The 24,288-nt window shown below is 41.0% G+C and overlaps 1 protein-coding gene across 1 annotated transcript in view; it reads left to right on the top strand.

The window, feature by feature from the left end:
• slc41a2b (solute carrier family 41 member 2b) overlaps positions 1-23,931 on the top strand; it is a 45,725-nt gene extending 21,794 nt beyond the window's left edge. The window contains exons 9-11 of the mRNA XM_034131351.1: positions 4,702-4,833; positions 6,218-6,366; positions 21,213-23,931. Of these exons, the coding sequence (XP_033987242.1) occupies positions 4,702-4,833; positions 6,218-6,366; positions 21,213-21,398 (467 nt within the window). The 3' untranslated portion in view covers positions 21,399-23,931. The remainder of the gene's footprint in view (positions 1-4,701; positions 4,834-6,217; positions 6,367-21,212) is intronic.
• The last annotated feature ends 357 nt before the right edge of the window (positions 23,932-24,288 follow it).

Raw genomic sequence — 24,288 nt, 5'->3', positions numbered from 1 at the left:
TAAACATTAAATAATCAGTTGCATTCATTTCTTATGGCTCTATCTGCAGCTTTTCCACAGTCATTTCTTATGATTACATTTTTCCACAGGCCAACAACAGCTTTAAAAAAACTATTTCCCTCAAAGAACAAACCAAACATGCCCTGTTGTCTCAAGAAAGAAAGTGCAGAAGGAAACATCCATGTAAACTCAGTGTGCTGCTCTGTGATGCTAGTTCAAGCAGATACTTGGCATCTCATCTTGGGTGCAAGTTCATCAATGTTTGGGGTCAGGCTCTGAGCTGAGGAGACCCTCAGGATTGAGTGAATGTGCAATATACCGGCGGGTTGCTGATTGGCTAATGGTTACACAAGCCAAAACATCGTTATGACATCATAAAGTGGCCAAAATCTGATCAGCTCATTTTCAGACAGGTTTTTATAGAAATGGATCAGGACAAAAAGAGAGGGAATCTTTTTTCCTGAAACTTTAAGAGTCTCTTTACACAGAGGGGACACATGTTGATGTAGAAGAGACATGAAGAAGAGGGGACACATGTTGATGTAGAAGAGACATGAAGAAGAGGGGACACATGTTGATGTAGAAGAGACATGAAGAAGAGGGGACACATGTTGATGTAGAAGAGACATGAAGAAGAGGGGACACATGTTGATGTAGAAGAGACATGAAGAAGAGGGGACACATGTTGATGTAGAAAAGACAGGAAAAAGTGGATTTAGCATAATAGGTGACCTTTAAATGAACTAAATGAAATTAAACCTGGAGGAGGCGACAGGAGATGAGTTGTGATAAGAAAGCAGACAGTTCCTGTGTCTCCCCCCTCGAGGCATAGCGCCCCCCCAGAGAAGCACCACTGACCCCCCCTGCACTCCAGAGACCTCCTCATCCTCATTCCTCTTGTCAGATCCAGTGACCTGAATAATCCAGATTGCTCCCAAACATCCTCCGGTTTACCTCGGCCCCCTGCTGAGGATGTAACAACACCCTCAGCCCCTTTACTCCCCCAAACCTACCACAAGCCTTAAAGGACAAATAGCCAGACAAGTCAAAATAACCAAGGACCAAATCATTCTAATTGAAAACCATGTTAATGAAACTATACGTCACATTCAAACCCCAGATTTCCAATGTTTTGGGTCTGGATTTGCTTTAGCCTTGCATTGAAAGGTGTTGTGTCTATATATAAACGTGCCTTGCCTTTCATGCAATAAAGAGATTTCAGACAGCTGACCTAAAGCTAATTGCTAGTTCCTAACTAAAGCATTACCATATTTCGGATAAACAGCCTCCACTGTGAGGACGTGATGAGGCTGCTATTTAATTACTCGTTGATGCCACTTTGAATTGAATTGAATTAACAAACTATAAAACAGATAACTAGAAGTGGTATTACAAGAACAAGCTAGTCCGTTAGCATGCTAATTTCTTATCTCTGTTGCATAAGACATAAACGTCTTCAACACAGCAAGGTTCAAGGTTCAAGTTCAAGGTTCTTTATTGTCAATCTGACATGGCTACAGAGTAATTATGTAGTTGAAAATCTTATGTCACAGGCTGTGACATAATCTTATGTCACAGCAACGTCTTCAGGTTGTGTTTACGATGTTATCTCCTTTTTTTAATTTTCATACACTTACATTTGAGCAAATATTACACATTGGGCCTTGAAAGAATGTTAATTTAATTACACAAAAATACTAATTTCCCAGATGAATCACTTAAAACTGTAGATTTTCCACCAGGATTGATTTTTTAGGGTGACAGAAATTCAAAACGTCATTAATAAACTCTGAAGCGTCTCTAAAATAATAGTATGACACATGTTATAGCCCATAAATAAGTGCAAATAAAGATATTGGATATAGAGAGATATGTAAAAAACCTTTTGGATCTATTTCTTGTGTTTTTCCACCATAAACGGAGCAAGGCTAGTTGTTTCCCAGTGCTATTTAACTCATAGACATCTCAATCTAAGGGAAGAAGTAAAATAAAATAAGTAAGTGTTGAACTTTCCCTTTTCAAAGAGCCAAATTGGATCAGTGGCATATTCAGATAGTGAGGGCAGGAGTGTGAAGCAGGCGGACAGACGGGGCGCAGTGAGCGTCAATTTAATGTGAAGTTCAATCTGTTTGCAGGCCCTGTGGGAGTGCTGGTTACGCACCAATAAAATGTCACCAGGCGGACAGAGAGCCACAATGGATTGAAATAAGTGGCCGTCACCCTGAGGTGGTGGCTGTGTCTAATTTAATATACTCACACCACAGTAGCCGGCCTGGTTTAGAGGGACAAAGTCGGTGTGGTTTATAATACACGGCCACTTCAGTGACTGGAAGAAACCGTGAACACAAGATCTGTTTGCTAGGGGTGGGGGAAATAATCGATACAGCATAGTATCGCTATACTTTGCGTGGCGATATTGTATCGATACACGGACGCCAAGTATTGATATTTTATTATATCAACTATTCATATTGCAAATTCAAATTAGCTTGTTGGCAAAGATACAATCAAATTCTGATCGAGCTAATACAATAACTCAATCAATCACCTACTTCATCAAAGTCAACTTTATTGTCGATCTCAAAATATGTTTGTACACACAGAAAGATCGAAATACTGTTTCCCACAGTCCTGAGGTATAAAAAAAACACATTAAAATACAAGAACACTTAATAATTTACAAAAACACCCACAAAATAACCATTTACTTCAAGTAAGCAGGATATATATAAAAAATGATGATGTGCAAATGAGAGTGTAAAAGTGACTGGTGCTGGATTTTGGATCATGTGCGTCCATACAGCGTTGTGGAAAACGCAGGCTTTTGTCACATGTTAAGACACTGGAACCCAATATATCATGCAATCATATATATCAATATATATGCGCAATACTATCGTATCGTGGCTTAAGTATTGCGATGGTATCGTATCGTGGAGAGCCTGGTGATTCCCACCCTACCGTTTACCCACTACACAGGAACCATTTGTATTATACATTTTTGGATGAAAGAAACGTCTCTTTTTCACAAGACATTCTCTGCTTTCTTCTGCTCCGCTGTGTGGTCGCCTGTCAGAGCGTTTGTAGTTGATGTGTGTCTCTCCTGCAGGGCTCAGTAACCACACTGTGGCTCACGGGATGAAACACACAGGAGGAAGTTATTCAATGTGTTGCTTGTTAAAGTGAAGGTGTGATAGCTGCTGTATGTGAATATGAAGCGGCCCCATTTTTTTGTCAGTACAGATGGCTTACCACATTTTTATGACTATTTATATGCTTGACTAGGAGAATAACTGTGATCCATTTCACTTTAAGAAAAAACTTCAGTACAGCAATGGTTCCTATAGGTTTTGACTGCCAGTTTTTAAACCAATTTGAGAGGTCAAGATTCATTGATGATGGGAAGGTGTTGCATTTTTCAAATTATCTAACATGGTATTCATTATTCAAACCCTTAAAGGGGACCTATCATGCAAAATGCACTTTTGTACGTCTTTTATACATGAATATGTGTCCCCGGTGTTCCAGGGAACTCACCAAGTGTCAGAAAACACAACCTTCTCTATTTTCCTCCATACCCAAATCTCTAAAAAAGGGGCTGCAACGGATCTGATAAAAACTGATCCAGATTTGAACACTGTCCTGACGTCAGGACAGTGGCGCTACGGCTATTGGGCCAACTCCACCAATCAGGAGGAGACAGCCACGGCCATTGCCGTTCGAAAGCGCTGGAGACACTGTAGTACATATGCCAGGCCTGTAGATGGTGCTGTTCTCACTGAATCTGCCCTTGCAAAAACAGAGCTAAAAAATGTCAAATTGAGCAAAATGAGGCATGGCTAAAATGCATGATCTGTTTGGTATTTTGAAAAAAAAAAAGTATAAATATGCCTTATATAGGTATGGTCCTACACTATATTATTCAAATATAGCATGATAGGTCCACTTTAAGCTAAATTATTGGTTGCATTTCAGAGCCCATGCACAGAGTTGTCGTAGTTCTGTTATAGCTGGTGCAAAACCAGGTGCATTTTCTCCGATTTATCAATAACATTAAGCAAGTTGAAGAAAGGTTTGAACATCTTCATCAAACTGACACTTTTTAGCCAGGTTTCAACCCAAATATCACTAAATTGTTCACCAAATCTTCAAAGAAAAAGCAAGTAAATGTGTGCTACCATTCCCTTCCATCCCCTAGTCTTATGTGAATACTGGGAATTTGTTAAACTTCTGCATTTGTTCGTGTCTAAATGGTTTCCCTCAACTGTCAAAACTCTTGCAAGACCCTTGCAAGTCGTCCTCGGGGAGCCAATTTTGCAAGAGTTTTCCCCAAAAAGTTTTACAAACACAGAGTTAAAATCGAGACATGATCCTGCTTCTGCTGCGATCACATCTCAAAATGTCCACTGTGAAAAGACCCAATTAAAATGTCCATACTCAATTTCATGCAGTCTCCTCAATGGAATATTAATGTGTGACTAAAGCAACAAACCAACATCCTCTATGTGTGTATGTGAGAGAAAATGGCAGATATAATCAGCCTCAGTGTGTTGGTTGTTGGCCTTTCTCTATCCCCCCTGGAGAAGGGGTACTAAATAACTGTATTTACCTGGCGTAACTCACCTCTCTCCTTATTGACTTCCCATTAAACGCTCTGCTGCGCTCTCATCCTGACCTCTCATCGCCTCTCCTCTCCTGCAGGAATCGGGGGGAACCTGGTAGCGATCCAGGCCAGCAGGTTCTCCACTCACCTGCACTTCCACTGTGCTCCTGGAGAGGTTCCTGAAGAGGCCAAGGGCTGCTACTACCCCTGCCGCACCTTCTGGGGAAAAGGTCAGTACCGTGCACACAATATATACTGAGCTTTTCATTAAAGCACACGTTGGTTAGGCATAACAGTATAACTCCACTATGATAGATGTGAGGTCCTTACAGTGTATACATTTGTAATACTCATCAGCTGATTGCTAATGATTAACCTTCACACATTGTAATTCACCTACAAGTCAAATCATAGGGTCATAAGTGCATACAAATTCTGAGGGAGTGTTACAAGAACATTTTGGAAACCTCTCCATAACTCTAGTTCTGTTTCTGCCATCATGTTTGCTTCCTGGATGGTTACCCACATTTATTTAATATTTATTTATCACATTTTTTCATTTGTTTTTCTTTATATTTTCCCATTTATCTTTTTTTTATGGTACTCCTATGAGGTCTGGATTTCAATTTCTGAATTGAAAACGCTGTCAGGAATTTAATAAGTCTTTACATTTTTAAAGAATTAAGATCTTGAAATCTTAAATTGTGAAGTCAGTTCACAGTCTGAAAAAATCCTTCTTCTTACTTTCTGTTCTTTTCAGACTTGGAAACAAACAGAAACAAGTCCGAATATAATACATTGAATCCAGTAATCAGTAAAGGACGTTGTTAAAGGTCCCATGACATGGCCATTTCTACTGATCATATTTCCATTGTTGTGGTCTACTAGAATAGATTTATATTGTGCAATTTTCAAAATCGCATACAGCATCTCTGTATAGTATGTGTATTCACTCTCTGTCCTAAACGGCTTGTTGGAGCTCCTGCCCCCCCCTCCCTATGAGCCCAGTGGCCGTCTGCGAGACAGCGAGACACAGCGAAACCCAGCCCGAAACCAGCCCGAACACACACACACACCCGCAGCCTGTCTGGGAGTTTGTGTGTGTGCTCACTCACCGACTCACAGCCTCGCCGCGTCCCGCCGTCTCAGGGAGGAGAAATCGGCGGAGCTGCAGCTGAGAAAAGATTGAGTGTGTGTGTGTGAGGAAGTCCGTGGATTGGTCAATTTGGACCAATCCACGGACTTAACGTAACGGCTCCGCGGACGTAACGTAACGGCTCCACGGATTGGTCCATTTTGACCAATCCACGAAGTGGTCGTCGTTACGTCACTTGATTCCCGGAAGAATCAAATTTGAAAAAGAAAATCTCCAACGAGGCGTTGACAGGTATTTTCTGTGTTAGAGTTTTACTCGCTACAGGGTGTACTTTGAGGGTTTGTGACTTTGCAGACCGTTTACATGCATACAAAGCTACATAACACACAAGGGGACAGGTAATAACCGGAAAAGCATGACATGGGACCTTTAAAAACGAAATAAAGTGTTGTAATTGAGGTAAAACGATGTAAACAAGATAATTATGAGGTAATTGATTAACCTTTTTATTTTCCCAGGAGCCAATCACCGCTCTGCTCAGGTGCTGCTCCTATTGGTGGTCCCGGGTCACCTGATCTTCCTCTACACCATCCACCTGATGAAGAGCGGACACACCACCCTGACGCCCATCTTCATGTCCGTCTACCTGGCTGCTGCTCTGCTGCAGGTGAGCACATCACGAGTTTACCTGAGCTTTAATATGTGAGCGGCAGCTGGTCAGATATTCTAAAATAGCCTGTTTTACATTTCCTGGTCATTATTCCACATTGAAGTATTGAAGCTCTATGTCACAGTCTATCTTCTGTCCATATAGCATTTTTGGTATTTTACATTTATACTGCTTTAAAGAGGGTTTTCAACTTCATGATGATCGTCACTCCAAAGAAAAAGACATTAGGGAAAAAGCAGAACCCTCCATTTTAGTTAAAGCTGCACACATCAGTATTTTAATGTAGTAATGAACCCACAGAGAATTATTCCACGACTCGACAGATCCCCCAACTCAACAAGAGATATTTGAGTGTATTTGAACTTATTGTTTTATTTTTCTGGTTTGCAAACGTTGTGTTATTCCAGTATTACGGCTCTCGTGATGGAGGGGCAACAAAAACATTTCAAATGATCGTCATTCTGAAATGTTGTGTTTTCAGCTCTGTTGAACCCAAGTGGCCGTAAACATGTTAATGCAGCTTTAAGTAGTTAATGTCTTAATTATTGTATATACAGTAGATATCCACGTTATTTGAGTTACTGTCTGAAGACTTTCAGCTAGTACATCTTTTGAATTTTTGTTATTATGTGTACTAGATTTTCATCATCAACTCGTATATCTAATATTAATAATGCTGCTTTTTCAGACAAGACACACGCATCAGGATTTCCTGCATTTATTATAAAATGTTACATCTTAATTGGCTGGTGAGGCTATGCTCATGAGATGTTTCTGAATAAATCAGAGCAAGTGTGACACAGACTGTCCCTGATATCACAACAGAGGGGGATAAGATGTGGAGTAACGCAAGTGATTGGAAAGTGTTTGGAATATATTCTTACTTGATTTGATATTACTTAAAATTAGTCTGAGCTATTGCAAGTTTGAATACAAGAGAAGTATATTTATGATTTGTTTGGGCATGTTGCTTGTGCATACAACAATTTTACCCTGCGTTACCTTCCATAATCTGTGACTACAGGTTTGCATTATGACCTTTAGCGAGTTCATTTGTGTATCTGCACAAGCGTACCCTACCTGCACTGTTGATTTCTGCTTTTATTCAGAAGAAGCTACATTATTTTCTTGTCAGTGAGAGTCGATTCCTGTCAAAGATTGATCTGTGTTTTCTACAACGCTTGTGGTAAATGAGGAGATGCATGCGAGTGAATTCTTTGAGTGTTGTGGTTTCAGGAAATGCCTGAGGGAATCTGACTGCTTTATGTGTTTTTTTTGGCAGCATTTAAAGGTAGGGTAGGTAAGAATGGAGACACCAGCTCGAGTGCGCTAGAATCTGAAAGTACACAACCGAAAAAAATCTGCCCCTTCCTTACAGAGCCCCTCCTCCAACACACACGAACGCGCACATGACCAATGAGGGCACGAGATAAGTTTGTGCACAAGATGGAAGGCTGACAGGCAGGTAGGCCATCCAGTCAGATGATTGGTCGTGCTTTTTACAGCGCCACGGCTTCCACAGATGAAATATTTGTATATATTTATTGTCAAAGCATTTCATGTATTCATTGCTATCGGGATGTTAAGAGCATTCCATGGAATATAACAATACGTGTTTCTAAAGTGAATTACCTACCCTACCTTTAAGATTATAATGAAGAAACAACATGCGGATAATGAATGACTTTAACAGGTGCACTCTGATCTGTGATGGATTCCAAGAATGTAGTACTTTTTTGTGAATATATTGGATGCATGCTTTGCTCGAAAGCTTTTTAAGGCTCCTCTAAATCCTAAATGCAGACAGGGAACATCAGGATGTAATCCCGGCCACTAAGGCGTTGGAAACTCTCCAAATCAATTAACTCCATTGCCAGTGGAGCTGCTTTAAAGGGTGATCGAGTGCCAGATAGCACATCAAATGGCAGAGACTGGCACCTGGAGAAGTGAGGGTGAAAAGTGTTTTAACATCTTCATACTCACCAGCTAAAGAGAGGAAACGGATCTAATTATCGATCGGATTTGAGAACCTCAAACACCACTTTGCTTTTTAAATACTCCACTGGCTTCACAAGCTGCGTGTCGGAATAATTCATGAACTGTTTTGTTGTCTTTTGTCGATCTGTCTGTGGGGGATTGTGTGAATATGAATGATGGTTTCTGCACGGAGCAGCAAGGTTATTATTGGAAGGGTTATTTACTGAAAATATGTTTTAGTGCTGTTCCTGTCCCCAGCGGTACACACTCAGAGCCATAACTCCTCTCTGCTCCTCTGAACTGGGGGAGGGTCATCTCCTCTAGGTTTCTCTTTTGTTAACATGCTTGTAAAGCGTCTTTGAGCACCAGGAAAAGCCACAGTACAGACACGTATCTAAACCTATCAGTAATCTGTGTTTATATATACAAATGAAGTTAGCCCTAGTGAGTAAATCACCGTTACACTCACTTTCGTAGGGGTGTAAGTAAGTAAGTAAGTAAAACTTTATTTATATTGCACCCTTCTCAACACGAATGTACAAAGTGCTTTACAGTACAGTACACAATTCACAGTACAACTAAAATGTAGAATAAAAGGCATAAAAAGGCATAAAACAACAGCAGGTAATACATAGGATAAAAGATAGGATAAAACACCAATAAAAGACAGCTACTAACTCACCTCCTCCGACGCCCCAAAGGCCTGACGGAAGAGGGTGGGGGGAATAATCGATACAGCATAGTATCGCGATAAGTTAAGACATGTATACAATTGCAATGAAAGTAACAAAAACAATGCCATCTCCTTTTCAGGTTCAAAGAACACAAATTGGGTTATTTACATCATCTATTCATATTGCAAATACATTTTTTAACCAGGAAGGGAAGACGGACATGGATATGACCCATGTGATTTGCAATATCACAATATATCGTATCTCAATACTTAGCATGTCGTAGAATCGCAATACTATCGTATCGTGGCTTAAGTATCGTGATAGTATCGTATCGTGGGGAGCCTGGTGATTCCCACCCCTACTATCTATTGATCCTGCATCAGATACTTGCCCATTGCAGGATAAATGGTAGCAATTCTGACCTTTTACAGTCCCAAGAACAAAGGGTTTTTACTACTTACACTGCATTACCTTTTTCAACACAGAACTGGAGCCATATATTTCCTTTTATTGTCTTGCAAAAGCTACTCACTTCAAAAACAGTAACTTTACTCTGCAGAAAAGAGGGGTAGCTAATCTATGTGTTGAATCCGTACTTGCCTTTCTTTAGGGAGCGAAAATAGTATTGTAATTCTATTGTAGATCCACTAACCACTGACTGTGGAAAAACATCAAACAACCCTGCTTCAAAACCTGTGTGTGTGTGTGTGTGTGTGTGTGTGTGTGTGTGTGTGTGTGTGTGTGTGTGTGTGTGTGTGTGTGTGTGTGTGTGTGTGTGTGTGTGTGTGTGTGTGTGTGTGTGTGTGTGTGTGTGTGTGTGTGTGTGTGTGTGTGTGTGTGTGTGTGTGTGTGTGTGTGTGTGTGTGTGTGTGTGTGTGTGTGTGTGTGTGTGTGTGTGTGTGTGTGTGTGTGTGTGTGTGTGTGTGTGTGTGTGTGTGTGTGTGTGTGTGTGTGTGTGTGTGTGTGTGTGTGTGTGTGTGTGTGTGTGTGTGTGTGTGTGTGTGTGTGTGAACAAACACTCTCCCGCTCTCATCATCTTGCCTCGAATGAACACACAAACTCGACATTTTGAAGTGTGAAAAACGAGGGGACGGTCTGCTTCAAATAGTGATTTATAATCTCTGACCTCATGGATAACATTTGTTTTGAATGATTTTCCATTTCTGGGATAGATTGTTTGCAGTAAGAGAGAAATCAAAGAAGCTCGGATGAATGAGGAAGACGGCAGCATTATTTATGGCTGTCAAAAACCTCCGTCAGCCCTCAAAAGACCCTGATGTGGTGTATTACTGCATATATTGAAAACTGAAAGGCAGATGTATTCACACATGACATGCATTTTAAATATCAAATTGCCTGAGGGTCAAAGCATGGACCCTCATCGAGATCCACTATAAACCTTTTAATATAGTTGTATATCTTATCTATGTGCCCAACATGGGGTCAGAAACTATTTGGTGAATATGTCTGTATGGAATTAGATAAAGCCACACTACTGTAACCGTCTGTTTCTTTAATATCAGCGATAAGCGGAAATTGCACACGCTGCGGTTTAATAATACTCCATTTAAAGTAAAAGCCGTGGAGAATTAGGGGAGAAATTTAAACACTTCTGCAGAATAGCTCGACTCATTGTCATATCTCCGCGAGCCTCGGTACAGTCTGAGAGAAAAGCATTTCAATTGACCCGAGTTCTGCATATGTTGGCACACGTTGGGTGATGGTTTGGCTTCAATTAAAGTAAAAATAACACGGAGGACAAACCAGAGGGAAAACATGAGTGAAACAATGCACAAGAAATCTTGGTTTTACAATGTTTTGTTTGCAGACAGTGTATCCAGACAAAGAGGGAGGCAATGCCAAATGTAGTGCAATAAAAACCAGGAAGAGAGGAGAGTAGTTTTACAGAAACTTTACAAAGGTCACGCTAAGTTCACCACTGATGAATATGCATTATGGTGATTAACATTTGATAAAACTAAGGCATGAGTTCAGTCGATGGTGAAATACAAATCAATCATAGCTGCACTCTTTAAAGGTCTCCTATCATGCAAAATGCACTTTTTGATGTCTTTTATACATAAATAGTGTCCCCGGTGTGTCAGGGAACTCACAAAGTGTCAGAAAACAAAACCCTCTCTCTTTTCCTCCGTGCGCAAATCTAAAAATATGGGGGAACAACGGAGCTGATCCAGATTTGTGTCCGATATGACGTAAACGTCGCTATCAGAATCAATGCCCGACTGTTTTGGACGTAATATGGTCGGTGTTTACTAGGGCTGTCAAGTTAACGCGTTAATAACTAAAACAATTTAACGCCACTAATTATTTTAACGTGCGATTAACGCATGTGTATTTGTCCTCGGCCCGCCCCGTAGTTTCAGAGCCCAAAGGCTTGATGTTGTTGTTGTTAGTTGGATGGTGGGAGATTCTAGCGAGAGTTATGGATACAAGGAAAGGTGTTTTAAACAGCAAGCCAAGCAAACAGCTGATGCTGACAGCCCCGCTCCTGCCGCTCGCTTGCGCTTGAAAGTTGCCGGGGAGACGCCTGGACAACAACAGCGATAGCTAAATGGGGGGCTACAGCTTAACATTGTGGAGGACGAGGGGCTGCGTTAGATCATTCGGATCGCATCCAACGTGTCGACTGCACATCACAGCGCATTATTTTGACCCACAGTGGGAACTTCAGTCTCATGCTTTGACTGTTATGAAGACAGAGGAGCGGCATTTCGCCGACAACTGTAAACAGGCTTGTCTGTTTGAGCAACTGGCTCAGTGCAGAGAAGTACACAGGGTTGGGAGAGAGTGTAAGAGAGAGAGAGAGAGAGGTTGTTGTGTTGAGAATATTCAGGAGAATATTTGTCTCTTTTATTTATTTTTCAAGCTAAGGACCCAGAATCAGCCGTTCTCTAACAGGGCTGAAACAGAGGGATATGAGGGATGTCTAAAATATATCTTTTTATATATCTGAGACCCATAATATATGCCTACAAATAACATGATAGGAGACCTTTAACAAAACCATCTCTTCCTCTGAAACCCAACGCTGGTTATTCCAGTGAAGGATGGGTGTCAGATGCCGTCAGCGTTATCTCGACACATCAGGAAACATCTAAGCTGTGAGAAAGCTCTTGTCTGAAATCAAACATCTTACCGCTCTGTGAGTAACGCACGATATAACACGGCTCTCGGAGATTACACACTTACAGTATCTATTTTAAACATCTGAACGTGTGATGTGACAAAACTCCACTAGCAGCTGTGAAACTAGAGCATGATCCTGATAAAATAAGCATTTCCAAAGGATATTCATCTAGATTTTAATGTTAATCTCTAAAGACTTGCATAGGAATATGTTGATCTGGAAACATCCCAGAGTGATAGAAAAGACCATAGAGCTGTACTAATAGACGATCATTCATAACAATGATATTTACATTTAAATCCACGTTCAAATGCTGCTTTTTTCTACACTTCTACATTATTATATTATATATAGATTTAGATGTTTAGTGCTGTCTGCAAAGGATTGTTTCCAGTCTGGTGTGATGCAAACATTTATTTCAACTCCAGAGGGCCCAAAAGTACGGAGCCCCTAAAGGTTCATGAAAAAAAAAAAAAGTATCTCGTTCGAACAAGATACTTTTTTAATGTTAGGTGTGTGTGTGTGTGGTGTGTGTGTGTGTGTGGTGTGTGGTGTGTGTGTGGTGTGTGTGTGTGTGTGTGTGTGTGTGTGTGTGTGTGTGTGTGTGTGTGTGTGTGTGTGTGTGTGTGTGTGTGTGTGTGTGTGTGTGTGTGTGTGTGTGTGTGTGTGTGTGTGTGTGTGTGTGTGTGTGTGTGTGTGTGTGTGTGTGTGTGTGTGTGTGTGTGTGTGTGTGTGTGTGTGTGTGTGTGTGTGTGTGTGTGTGTGTGTGTGTGTGTGTGTGTGTGTGTGTGTGTGTGTGTGTGTGTGTGTGTGTGTGTGTGTGTGTGTGTGTGTGTGTGTGTGTGTGTGTGTGTGCAGAAGATATTATGATAGTGGCACAAATTGGGTTATTTACACGTCATGCGCCCTGGTGACCGGACATCATAAAACGAGTAATAGGGGGAATAATCGGGCAGTTCGATGTGTGTGTGTGTTTAAAACGTAGCAGCCTCGATCTCTATTCAGCTGTTCTAATGAAGGTAAACACAGTGAAGGCGGCGTGTAAAAGACACAGTTCTCTGCGCGCAGATACTGTGAGAGTCACGGACATGAATTCATAGATCAAGGCAGACTTGTTTACAGACCCTTTAGGGGCTCCGTACAAAAGCCAACATTTATAAAGAAAATAAGCTAAAATGTTTTAAGGCAAGGCAAGGCAAGATAAGTTCATTTATATAGCACCTTTCAACACAAGGTAATTCAAAGTGCTTTACAAAAATGAAGGCATTAAGAAAATGGCATTTCAAAACAGTAATTAAAAAGCAAAGATAATAAAATAAACATTAGCAGAAAAAATACATGAATAAAAGTTACAGTGCAGTTTAAGATATGAATAGCTCAATTAAAAGCAGCGACAAGAAATGTAACCAATATTCTAGTCTTGAAAAAAAATGGTCATGCAGAGGCAGGCTTTAATAAGTGCATTATAATAACTAATAAAGAGACAATTACTACAAATAATAAGAAACTGATTCAGGAATCCAATTAAAAGTGTGTGTGTGTATCCAATGTCATTCCTGAGCATCATTGCATTCAAGTCACGCACAAGATTAGGTTTTTAACAATATTTGATCAACAATATGAATCGGTTTGCAATGGTCTGCAAAACAAGCATTTCTTTTTTAAGACTGCAGAGAAATCCAATTATATTTCCCCGGATGAAAAGTACCTGCAGTGTTCTGAAGTATCTCATAGAGTGACATGAGGTGAGTGTGTAGTTTCAGGCAGGATTTACAGCTTTCTTTAAGCTCATGATTGAAGGTTGTGTATAATTGCATCCACAGAGAGAGCTGCTTAACATAGGGATTACATTTGAGTCAATGCATACATCATATATCATTTTAACATCACTTAAAGGGGCCCTATTGTGCTCATTTTCAGGTGTCAGCGCTTTTGTTCACCCTCTGATTGTAGGTCTGCACATTTAAGCCATTGCAGACCATTTACATGCACAAAAACCCACTAAAAGGTAGTGAAACCCCCCCAAAAAAGAACAGTAGGTTCTTACTCAGTACTGTTCACAGTGAGCTGCATAATCTGCCGTTTACCATCAGTCGTTGAGACAGAAATGAATAAATGGTCGAGATAACTTTGAAGAGTTTGCTAAGTCCTGTCTCGTGGTGTTATTACCCGTTGAGTAGGGATGGGTTTTAACGGTACTACTACTTGTATCGATACCGCTTATCGATCCGGTCTTTTATCGGTTCTTTTGTAGAGAAAAAAATGAGGTTAATTAACTAAACAAATTGTGAACAAAACAAACATTGCTTTTTATTTAAATTAAATACATAATATTTCACATCAAAAGAAACAACAATGTTTTAACCAATCTTATTAAATAATGTGATGACAGAACTGTAAACAGAATAGCTGAAACTTAGCTAACTCAGTTCCCTCTAATCATTAACCCATGTTTGTATCATTGAGTTAGCTCCGTGTGTTGCTGCTAGCATACATAACACCTGACGTGGAAAGGTTACTCGTGGATGGGGCTACAGAGCTACTAGAGAGACAGTCGAACCCGGTGCATTCCTCCGTCTGGATGTGGAGCACTTTTGCTAAATGTTTAGACAAACTGCTCGTGTTACCGCCCTGACATGCTAAACTCTTATTGCACTTTTGGTAACGAGCATTGTCCACATCGAGACGCGTAAAGTTTAACCACACCTCGGAGCGCGTTCTCTCCACCATCTCCTCCGTGTGTGTGTGTTGCTGCATGTAGCAGAGCGTGTGTGTGTGTGTTTCTGCATGAGGGAGGCGTGTGTTGCAGTGGATAGAGCCTTGGTGTTGGGATCAGGGGGTCACAGGTTCAAACCCCACTGCAGTCAGCATGTCGTTGTGTCCCTGAGACACTTCACCCCAAATTGCTCCTGTGGGGATTGTCCACAGTATTGAGTATGTAAGTCGCTTTGGATAAAAGTGTCTAACAAGTGACATGTAATGTACAGTAGCAGCTGTGTGTGTGTAAACTGCCCCGCCCCCTCGCACACAGACGGGAGAGAGAGATCTCTCGTCTGGATTGGAAAGATCGAAAATACTAAAAATAATCATAGACGCATTTTGCTGTCTTTTTGCATATTAGAAACGGAGTTGGCGACACTAAAACTGCAATATAATGTTTGTGTAGCAATAATACATATGACATATTTTTTACATGTCTCCAGTACCGATAAAAAGACCGATAACGTCGGAGCTTAACGGTACCACGGTCTTTAATAATTCAGCCCGGGGGCCCGTTTAATACCGGGGCTCGGTACCCATCCCTACCGTTGAGCAGTGTTGTGGTGTGTGAAACCTCCTTAAAAGTTTAAAAATGATACACAAAGTTTGCACAGTTGATCGTTGAAGTAACTTCACAGGAAAAAAAGCAAGTTTTAGGATAAGATTAAGACATGTTATTGCACACACACATTTCTGTAGATACATAAATGATTCTAGCTCTTATATTAGAGATACAGATGGATTGCTTTCAACCCATTGTTCCCCCAGAATCCACAACAACTCCAGTCAGAAAGTGATTTTCAGCGGCACATTTCTGCCACCTCCGAGCTTTGTAATTTGAGAAATTGACACAAAGGCAATGCGAGCAAACACGGCCATCTTTAGAGATCAAGCAGCTTTATCTTGTAGACGCGCCGTCTCCTCTCCACTCAGATGTGATTAGGAAACCAAACACAGAGACGGAGAACGGCACCGCATGATAAATCGTCTTTCTGTTAGATTTCATTTTTCATTTGTCGTGCCGAAAGGTGGAAATTGAGAAACTTTGCACACAAGTTTTTGCTCAATTTCCTCCTGTCTTCCTTTGTTTTCCTGAGGAGAAACTAGACCCTCCTGAGTGGAAGCTGTGTACTGCAAATGATGGATTGTTGTTGACAGTTTGAGGCAAGTGATGCTACAAAAGCAACTGAGAGGATGTCCGCCCTGTCATCATGAATAAAAGACAAAGCCCTATAGCTGGTGGAAAGTCAGGTTTGCGAGGGTGTTCTGACACCTTTCATCGTGTCATGACTGAACATCATTGGAAAGGAAAGCTAGAAGACATGTTGTGTGTAAGGAATTGCATCACAAGCTCCTCAGAGTCCTGTTGTGAACCAGGAGATGTTGAAATGATATAAATGTACAGTACGGGTCCAAAGTACATAGAAACTACCAGATGCTAACTTGCATATGTTGGGCAATTTGCACAATCTGCTCAAATTGTATTAATTTGCACATGTAGACTATAGTTAAAAAATAGTTTTGGAGGTTATTGAGGATGTTGAATCAATTTCTGACATTTTCACGATAAAAAATGACAGTTTTAACCAGAATTGGTCCTTTTTGTAGTCCCAGTGGGCTGCTTTTGATTAATTTTGGATCGATTTTAAAGTATTGGGTTAGGGTTAGGGTTAGGGTTAGTGTCAGAAATTTATTCGACATCTTCAATAACCTCAAAAATCACTCTTAAATTATCCAAATCGGCCAAGCCATATTGGAAATATTGTCTGCATATGCTAATTAATGCAACTTCTAAAATGTTCAGGCTAAAAGAATTGCAGTTTTAACCAGAAAGTGGCCATATTTGTACCCCTGGTGGACTGATTTTGATAAGTTTTGGGTCAAGGGACTCAAAACTGCCATTGTGGATCCTATAAGTGTCAGAAATTGATTCAACATCCTCAACGACCCACAAAACCACTTCCAAAATTGTCCAACTCGGCCAAGACCTTTTTTAACTATTTTCTGTAGGGATGCTCCGATCGCCAATTTTGGGTGCCGACAGCCGGAATCAGTATCGGCCGATAACGATCGCCGATCCGATCGAGTGGGCGGGGCCTATGGGGATCTTCCATTTAAAGTGATGTTTAAAACTCAGTTAATGGGGCTCATTCACTGGAGCTTCCACAAACAACAACCAACATAATTATTACATTCAGATGAAGTACATTATTCAAGTTTACATTAACTTTGGATAATAACACGGGAGAAATGAGCGGAAGCGCGCTCTCTCTCTGTCTCTCCCCCATCTCTCTCTCTCCCTCTCTCTCCCTCTCTCCCCCCCCCCCTCTCTCTCCTGACAGCCGGTCCCTATCTGTCTCATGCAGCTCACTGATCCAGTAATGAGTGACCCGACAGTGAAGAATAAACATATCTATAACTAGTTTAGCTTGTTCCAGAGGTAGATCAAATAGCTAAGTGTGTTAGGTCTAACTCTTAATGTGTGTTCTGCTCCGCTCACCGGTCCGTCACAGCGGGTGGAGCTGCAGGATTTCTGCTTCACACACGTTGCATACCGCTATTTTATTGTCATTTTCGGACACCTTAAAATACTGCCAGACCGGTGAAGCCATTTTGGCGAGCTTGTTTTGCCGCGCACAGAGAAAGGTGTCATGTATTTTACGTCATGTGATCGGCTCTCACGATCGGTATTTATAGAGAGCACCGATCGATCGGCAGAGAGTGAATATCGGCCGATATCGATCGGAGCATCCCTAATTGTCTGCATATGCTAATTAACACAACTTATGCAAATGGTGCAAATTGTATAAGTTGTGTTAATTAGCATATGCAGACAATAGTTAAAAAGTTAGCATCCGGCAGTTTCTATGTGCTGGGGACCCGTACTGTACATTTTTAACATAAAGCTTTTGGGGTAGTCAACATTTCAGGGTTCACACAGCTGGCAGGTCGACTTTTAGTGTGTATTTCTGCTCAGAAAGTGATATATCATCCTTATCAACTATCCCTGTTTCCTCTTGACACCATCAGCGCTGCTTGAATTCTTAACATGTCAATATCTCCCAATGACTGCCATGCTTTATTGTTTTTGAAATGTTTGCAGTGCCAACTCTAGACAGCTCATTTCCCTGTAAATTATAGAGCCGTTCTTATCTTTTAATAGACTTCTCTTTTACTCTCAGCACCGTGTCCTCCATGTGTGGAAACTTGAATTATGAATAACTCTCTCTTAACTCGTCTCTCGGTTTTCTGCGCCGTCCATTTCTCTTTCTCCTCTCCGTTCCATATACAGTTTAAGTGTTTCTGCATTTCTGCTCAGCATTTTGAAGCATTCGTTCCTCCAAGCTTAGGTAACACAAGATTGTCTCCATCGTTCTTTGTCAAGGATTACGCTCAGACTGCATCTTCTTATCTTTTTGCTTTTTGGTAATGCAATGAAAAGACACAACTAAGCAAGTCGGGGAAATAGTGAAAGAATCAATAAGATAATAGGAAATAAGAATTCAAATAACATTCCTGATTTGCCTCATTTAGGCCCATCTCTAAAAGGTATTTAGATTATTATAATGATTAACCTGACAACCATTTTTATTAAGAGTTCAACTTTTGAACCCTCCATACCGCAGGTCAGTTAAAGGTCCCATGTCATGCTTTTCCGGTTATTACCCGTCCCCTTGTGTGTTATGTAGGTTTGTATGCATGTGAACGGTCTGCAAAGTCACAAACCCTTAAAGTACACCCTGTAGCGAGTAAAACTCTAACACAGAAAAGACCTGTCTATGCTGCCCCAGAACGCCTCGTTGGACATTTCTCTTTTTCCATTTGTTTCTTCCGGGAACCAACATGGACCAATCCGCGGAGCTCCTCACACACCAGGATCCCTTGGCGTCACTATCAAACGCAGTGGAGGGACCTTTAGCGTACATTTTCAACTAACAGGGAGTCCCCATTGACTTGCATAGAGCTCCCTGAACGCTGGTAATAGACGAGTTGGGATGGCGGAGAAATGCTCTCCGCAGACCCATTCTCACAGCGTTTATAAACCTTTTTCTTACTCAATATCAAGCCACACTTATTGTTTTTACTTCAGCTGTGAGTGTTTGTGTGTGCTCAGGATGAGTTTTGCGCTGTCTCGCTGTATCGCCGACCCGGAAACCACACCAGTAAGCCAGCTCACTGAGCAGCGAGCCTCGCAACGTCCCGACCAATCAGAGCACACTGGGCTCACAGGGAGGAGGGGGGGGCAGGAGCTCCAACAAGCCGTTTAGGACAGAGAGTGAATACACATACTATACAGAGATGCTGTATGAGAAACCAATGTGAGTTTGGAAAATTGCACAATATAATCTATTCTAGTAGACCTCAACAATGGAAATATGATCAGTAGAAATGGCCATGACATGGGACCTTTAATACAATTCATCTTAAGAAAAGTTGTATTTTTATTTATTGACAATGTTTCCCGCAGTTTTCTTTGTGCAATATTTAATTGGATTTCTAAAGGAATAGTTTTGGGAAATACACTATGCTACAAGCACATCTGAAGCTCCCTAAATAAATTATTGAAAATATGTTGAATTTCTTTGTAAGTTAGTACTAAACTACACCTTTAAACATTAACATTTTCCATACTAGGGTTCATTTGGCCGACTATTTCTAGTTTGGGACCAATTGCCAGACAACCAGTGGAAACTAAGCTAAGCTAACTTGCTACATACTTACTGTGCAACCAATCAGAGTGGTGCCAGTTTTCTCATCTAACTCTAGGCAAGAAAGCGATTGAACTAATCCTTTTGATTTATTTGAATGTTAGTTAAATAATCAATAGTCTTTCATGAGTAAATCCTTTACGCTTTAATGTCATCCCGTGTTGTCTTCTTATTCTTTTGGTAACCATGTAGGCTTTGTGAAATATCTTTTTTTCAAGTCACCTGTACAGTGGCCGACACACGTGTTACAACCGCCCAAAACATTACTATTAGGAGATAGCGATGCAGTTTAAAAAAAGATGGAAATATCTACCGTACACCTGCAGTCTCTTTATTGCATAGACAGAGTTTAAAGAGGGAGACACAACGCAAATGGTCCCAGACTGGATGACTCAGAATCAGAATACCTTTATTAGTCCCACAGAGGGAACATTAGGCGCTTTCACACCAAGTACTTTGCCGTACTTAGTTCATGAGAACTCTTTAGTTGTGATGAACTAAAGAGCAGATCGCGTTCACACAGGGAGGATTAGTCAAATGAAGCCGCTGACGTCACTTATTCTTCTTCTGCTTTGGGTTTACTGGCAGGCCGCAAACAACTTCACGGCGTATACTGCCACCCGAAGTCCCCGGTCGGAAGTCCCCGGAGTTGGGGACTGTCTTCAGTAGAAGCTGCTGGGACTCCCAGCAGCTTCTACTGAAGCCTTCAGAGTAAATCGCCAGAACGCCGACACCTCCTCATCTCCACCGCTCCCATGTTTTGTTTTGTGTTGCCATAAGTTAGTCTCTCTGCGTTTGTGCGCTGGGCTAATGCTAATGCTAATAATGCTAATGCGAGCAAATAAAATGGCGGCTTCACAAAACGTTTTGGGAGTTTTACGGGGCGTGGTTTGCAATCCGCCCAGCCAATCAGAAATGGGAACCTTTTTCTCCCAGGAAAGTACCTGCTCTCTAGCAGGGACTGAAAAGGGGGTGAAAAGGTTCTCATGAACTAAGTTCTATTTTTTTGGTGTGTTTTTGGTCGGAACTATACTGGGAAAAGCACTCCGGTGTGAACGCGGCTAATTACATTGTTACAGCAGAAAAGAGCCAATGACAGCTTAATGTTACCTAAGAAGCATGCATACAAATAAATGACACAATTTACAAAATACACATCCTGTAACAGTTCTGAAGATTTAGCAGCCAGGTATAAATTACACAGGTATTAACGGCATATGAATGGTTTCTATATTTAATCCACAGTCAAACCCTCCTCCTAAACTCCCAGAAACCCTGAGGTCTTCACCCACTCTGAGTTCTTTTAAGTCGAGGCTAAAAACACTACTTTTCAGAGCTGCTTACCCAGAAGTCTTTTAACTTGTTATTAGCACCTACTGTATTTACAATGTTGTTTTTAAACTATTCTGTATCTCTTTTATGCATGGTGTTTCTGAATCTGTTATTCCATTGTGTTTATGTATTGTGTTCCTTTCTGTTGTCTTCTTATTAAGTGTTAATGATGATGTGAAGCACTTTGAATTGCCTGAAAATGTGCTATATAAATAAACGTACCTTACCTCTCTCTCCCAGGTGTTGCTGTTGTTGTGCATAGCGGACTGGATGGTGCACTCCATGTGGCGCAGCGGCAAAGACCCCGACAGCTTCTCCATCCCCTACCTGACGGCTCTGGGGGACTTGCTGGGCACCGCGCTGCTGGCCCTCAGCTTCCACTTCCTGTGGGTCATAGGGGACCAGGACAGCGACGTGGGCGACTGAGGAGACGACAAGGAGACGAAAAGGCATCGGAGGTGACGGGACGACACTGACGGCCATTCCTGACGCCTCTCTTCATGAGTAAGGGGACGCTCTCTGCTTCCCTTCAACCACATGCTGGTTTAAAAACTTTTGTTTGTTTTTTGTATTCCCTTAAATTTAGACTGCTCTCAGTACGGATTTCGATCTGCATAGTTTGCACAAAAGCACTTGCATATTATAATGCTGGTGTTAAGAGGAGCAGGAAACCACAGCAGGGAGGACACCTGGCTGTGGTTTACTCAGTTGGAGGTCTTCTACTTTTAAAAAAACCCTCTTTTGTTGGTGATTATTTTGGGAATAAACCTCCCACTGTGTCAGACTTTGTTACCTGCTTTGTGTTTTACTGCTTTGCTACGTCGAGTCAGCGGAGCGACACGGAGAGGCAAGAGAAGATTATCAATACGCCGTGTCAGCAGGTCCACAGGCGGTTAGAAAAATGAGATTCATTTGTATTGATGGTCGGAGAATTTGACATTTCTTCCAGTGTACATTTTTCAGTTTACTCAGCCTCTGCATGTTCTCTTTCCATAGACTAACATGCTTTCTACCACATTGCTTCCACTAACAGTAGGCAAAGTTAGAAAATCTCTGTTCACGACAAGCACTTCAATTCAATGGAAGCTATCAGAGTTTATCATTATACTGGATTAGATTACATTTAGAGTAACGTGACCCTCCACACACACCTTCTCTCATGACAACACACAGTTTAAAGGTACTACAAAGTAAAGCAGACAAATGGGGAAATTAAATAACTCTCCGTTACATTTCCCTTATCATACGAACAAGCTGTCTCTACACTGCAATACAGGAATAATGCTGTTTTTCTTATTTATCACATTTTGGGCGACCATTACTCGGCCTTACTTCTTATTGGCAGGGACTTGACTACCTGTCTAGCTACAAAGAATCCGCTTGAGACGACGTTTTGTCACCAAATTGTGAATTAAACCCGAACTAAATTAGCTTGCATTGTTTTCAAATACAATGCAAGATGGATCTTAGTACAGAATGCGAAAAGGGTAGCAATCAACCGTATATTTTCATCCCCGGCCTTTTGATATTATGTTAATGTTAACAGCACTTCTCACATAGAAAACCATGAAATGATTGATATAATGAACCTCCTGCGTTCCCCCTCATTCATTCTCTCTGTTTGTTTGTTCTGTCTGTCGTCCTCCTCAGCGGGGGTCCGGTTTAACAAACAGAGCGAGAACACTGTGCCAGTCCAGCAGGAGAAAAAAAAATCTGACAGTTTCACGCTGGATGTTTGTTTGCTAATCACATCATGTTTACAGTGCATGTTCGCAGAGCGTTTACATGCATGTAGACGATTATCAGCTGTTCTCATGTTGGCATCGTCTTCATTTCTACTCTTTCCGACTGAATCATAATCATTGTAAACAAATGTATTCACATATTCACAACATGCTGTGTATTTAAAGGTCTGATAATATTGATCTGGATTCAGTTCTCTGGTTATTATCAATCAGTTTTTTTGGCTTCAGGTGAGACGACATGGGGAAAGCCTTACGTCAAAACCAACTCCTTAATCAAGACAAGCTTTTAATGCTTTCATTGCCACACTTTACAAACCAGTGAATGTGTTTTATCAATTTCTGTGTCCAAGCGAGAACTCTTTTCCAATGAACGACGATAGCATTGGCTCCAAATGTTGCTTAAAATTAATAAGATGGGGTTTAATTTGCATAAAGCTCAGTGGTTGTGTCGGCAGCAACAATGGAGAGACTCGATTGAATACATCTGAGTAAATCGCTAATTTTTGTTGCGAGTAGAGAGCGTTCTAACCAGTTTTTTTTACTAATTTGAAGAGATAGTGGGGAGGATTTGACACTTAAAATTGACCTCAGCAGCATAGTGTGTGTTCATGTGAACCAAGTGGCAACAGCCTGTGTTGAAGTGCCAAAAACTGCAGTTATTAGAACATCCATAGGTTAAAATGCCCAATTTTACAGCCAAAATAAACATATTTACAACGTGGTACAAAATCTGTATTGATCTCTATAGCTAATGTCCCCTTTTCATGACTGCATGGGTGCACATTTTTGCATAACTCATCCACTTTTAAAGATGATTTGATTGTTTTAAAGCTTAAATTGACGCATTATTAGGGTTTGAGTGACAGGTTGGATTAGCAGGTCTCTTCAGAAACCTGAGGGTGAATTCACGGAGACGACGTCCATGTTTTCTACTGTCTATGATGTGATGGTGGCTCTTATCATCTCCAATATGTGCCTCTTTAAATTCACTGGTTAACAAGGTATCTCTCCGTCATGCCATCATCATCGTAATACTGTGCAATTATTTTCATTTTTGTACCTAATTTCAGAGTTTCATCCCAAAATGATGTTTTAATCCCTGAAGCCAGAAGCTAAATAGTGGATATATCATTTTGGTGTAAAACATAACGTTGCTTTTGTGGCTCAAATGGGCCGAAAATGTCTAAATAAATGTCTCTCAATTAAAGAAATCATCTTATCTTTTGGTATTTTTTGTTGGAGGGTTTTAGCCGACAATTTTCCATAGTATTTTCACCTTCACATGAGCTCTGAAAGGCTTTGCAGATGAAAGCAGAAATATTGAGCCAGGGATGAAAAGCAGGAGTAATGATTGATACAAAAAAAAATCCCCCTCATTTTGCCCGAAGCCTGCTTAGATAATATCTACCATCGTATCCATGACAACACAACAGGCAATCCTCTTCTCTCCATGTTCGGGAAAACATGCTTTTCTGCGCAGATGGCACACATTCGCCCACCTCCAACACATGTTAGCTCATTTTAACATGAAGAGGCTGGTGTCCAATCGGAGGGAAGAACATATCTAGTCT

Source organism: Trematomus bernacchii, unplaced genomic scaffold, assembly GCF_902827165.1.
Source record: "Trematomus bernacchii unplaced genomic scaffold, fTreBer1.1, whole genome shotgun sequence".
In the NCBI taxonomy this organism is placed as follows: Eukaryota; Metazoa; Chordata; class Actinopteri; order Perciformes; family Nototheniidae; genus Trematomus; species Trematomus bernacchii.
This window is presented reverse-complemented; position numbering and strand designations above follow the sequence as displayed.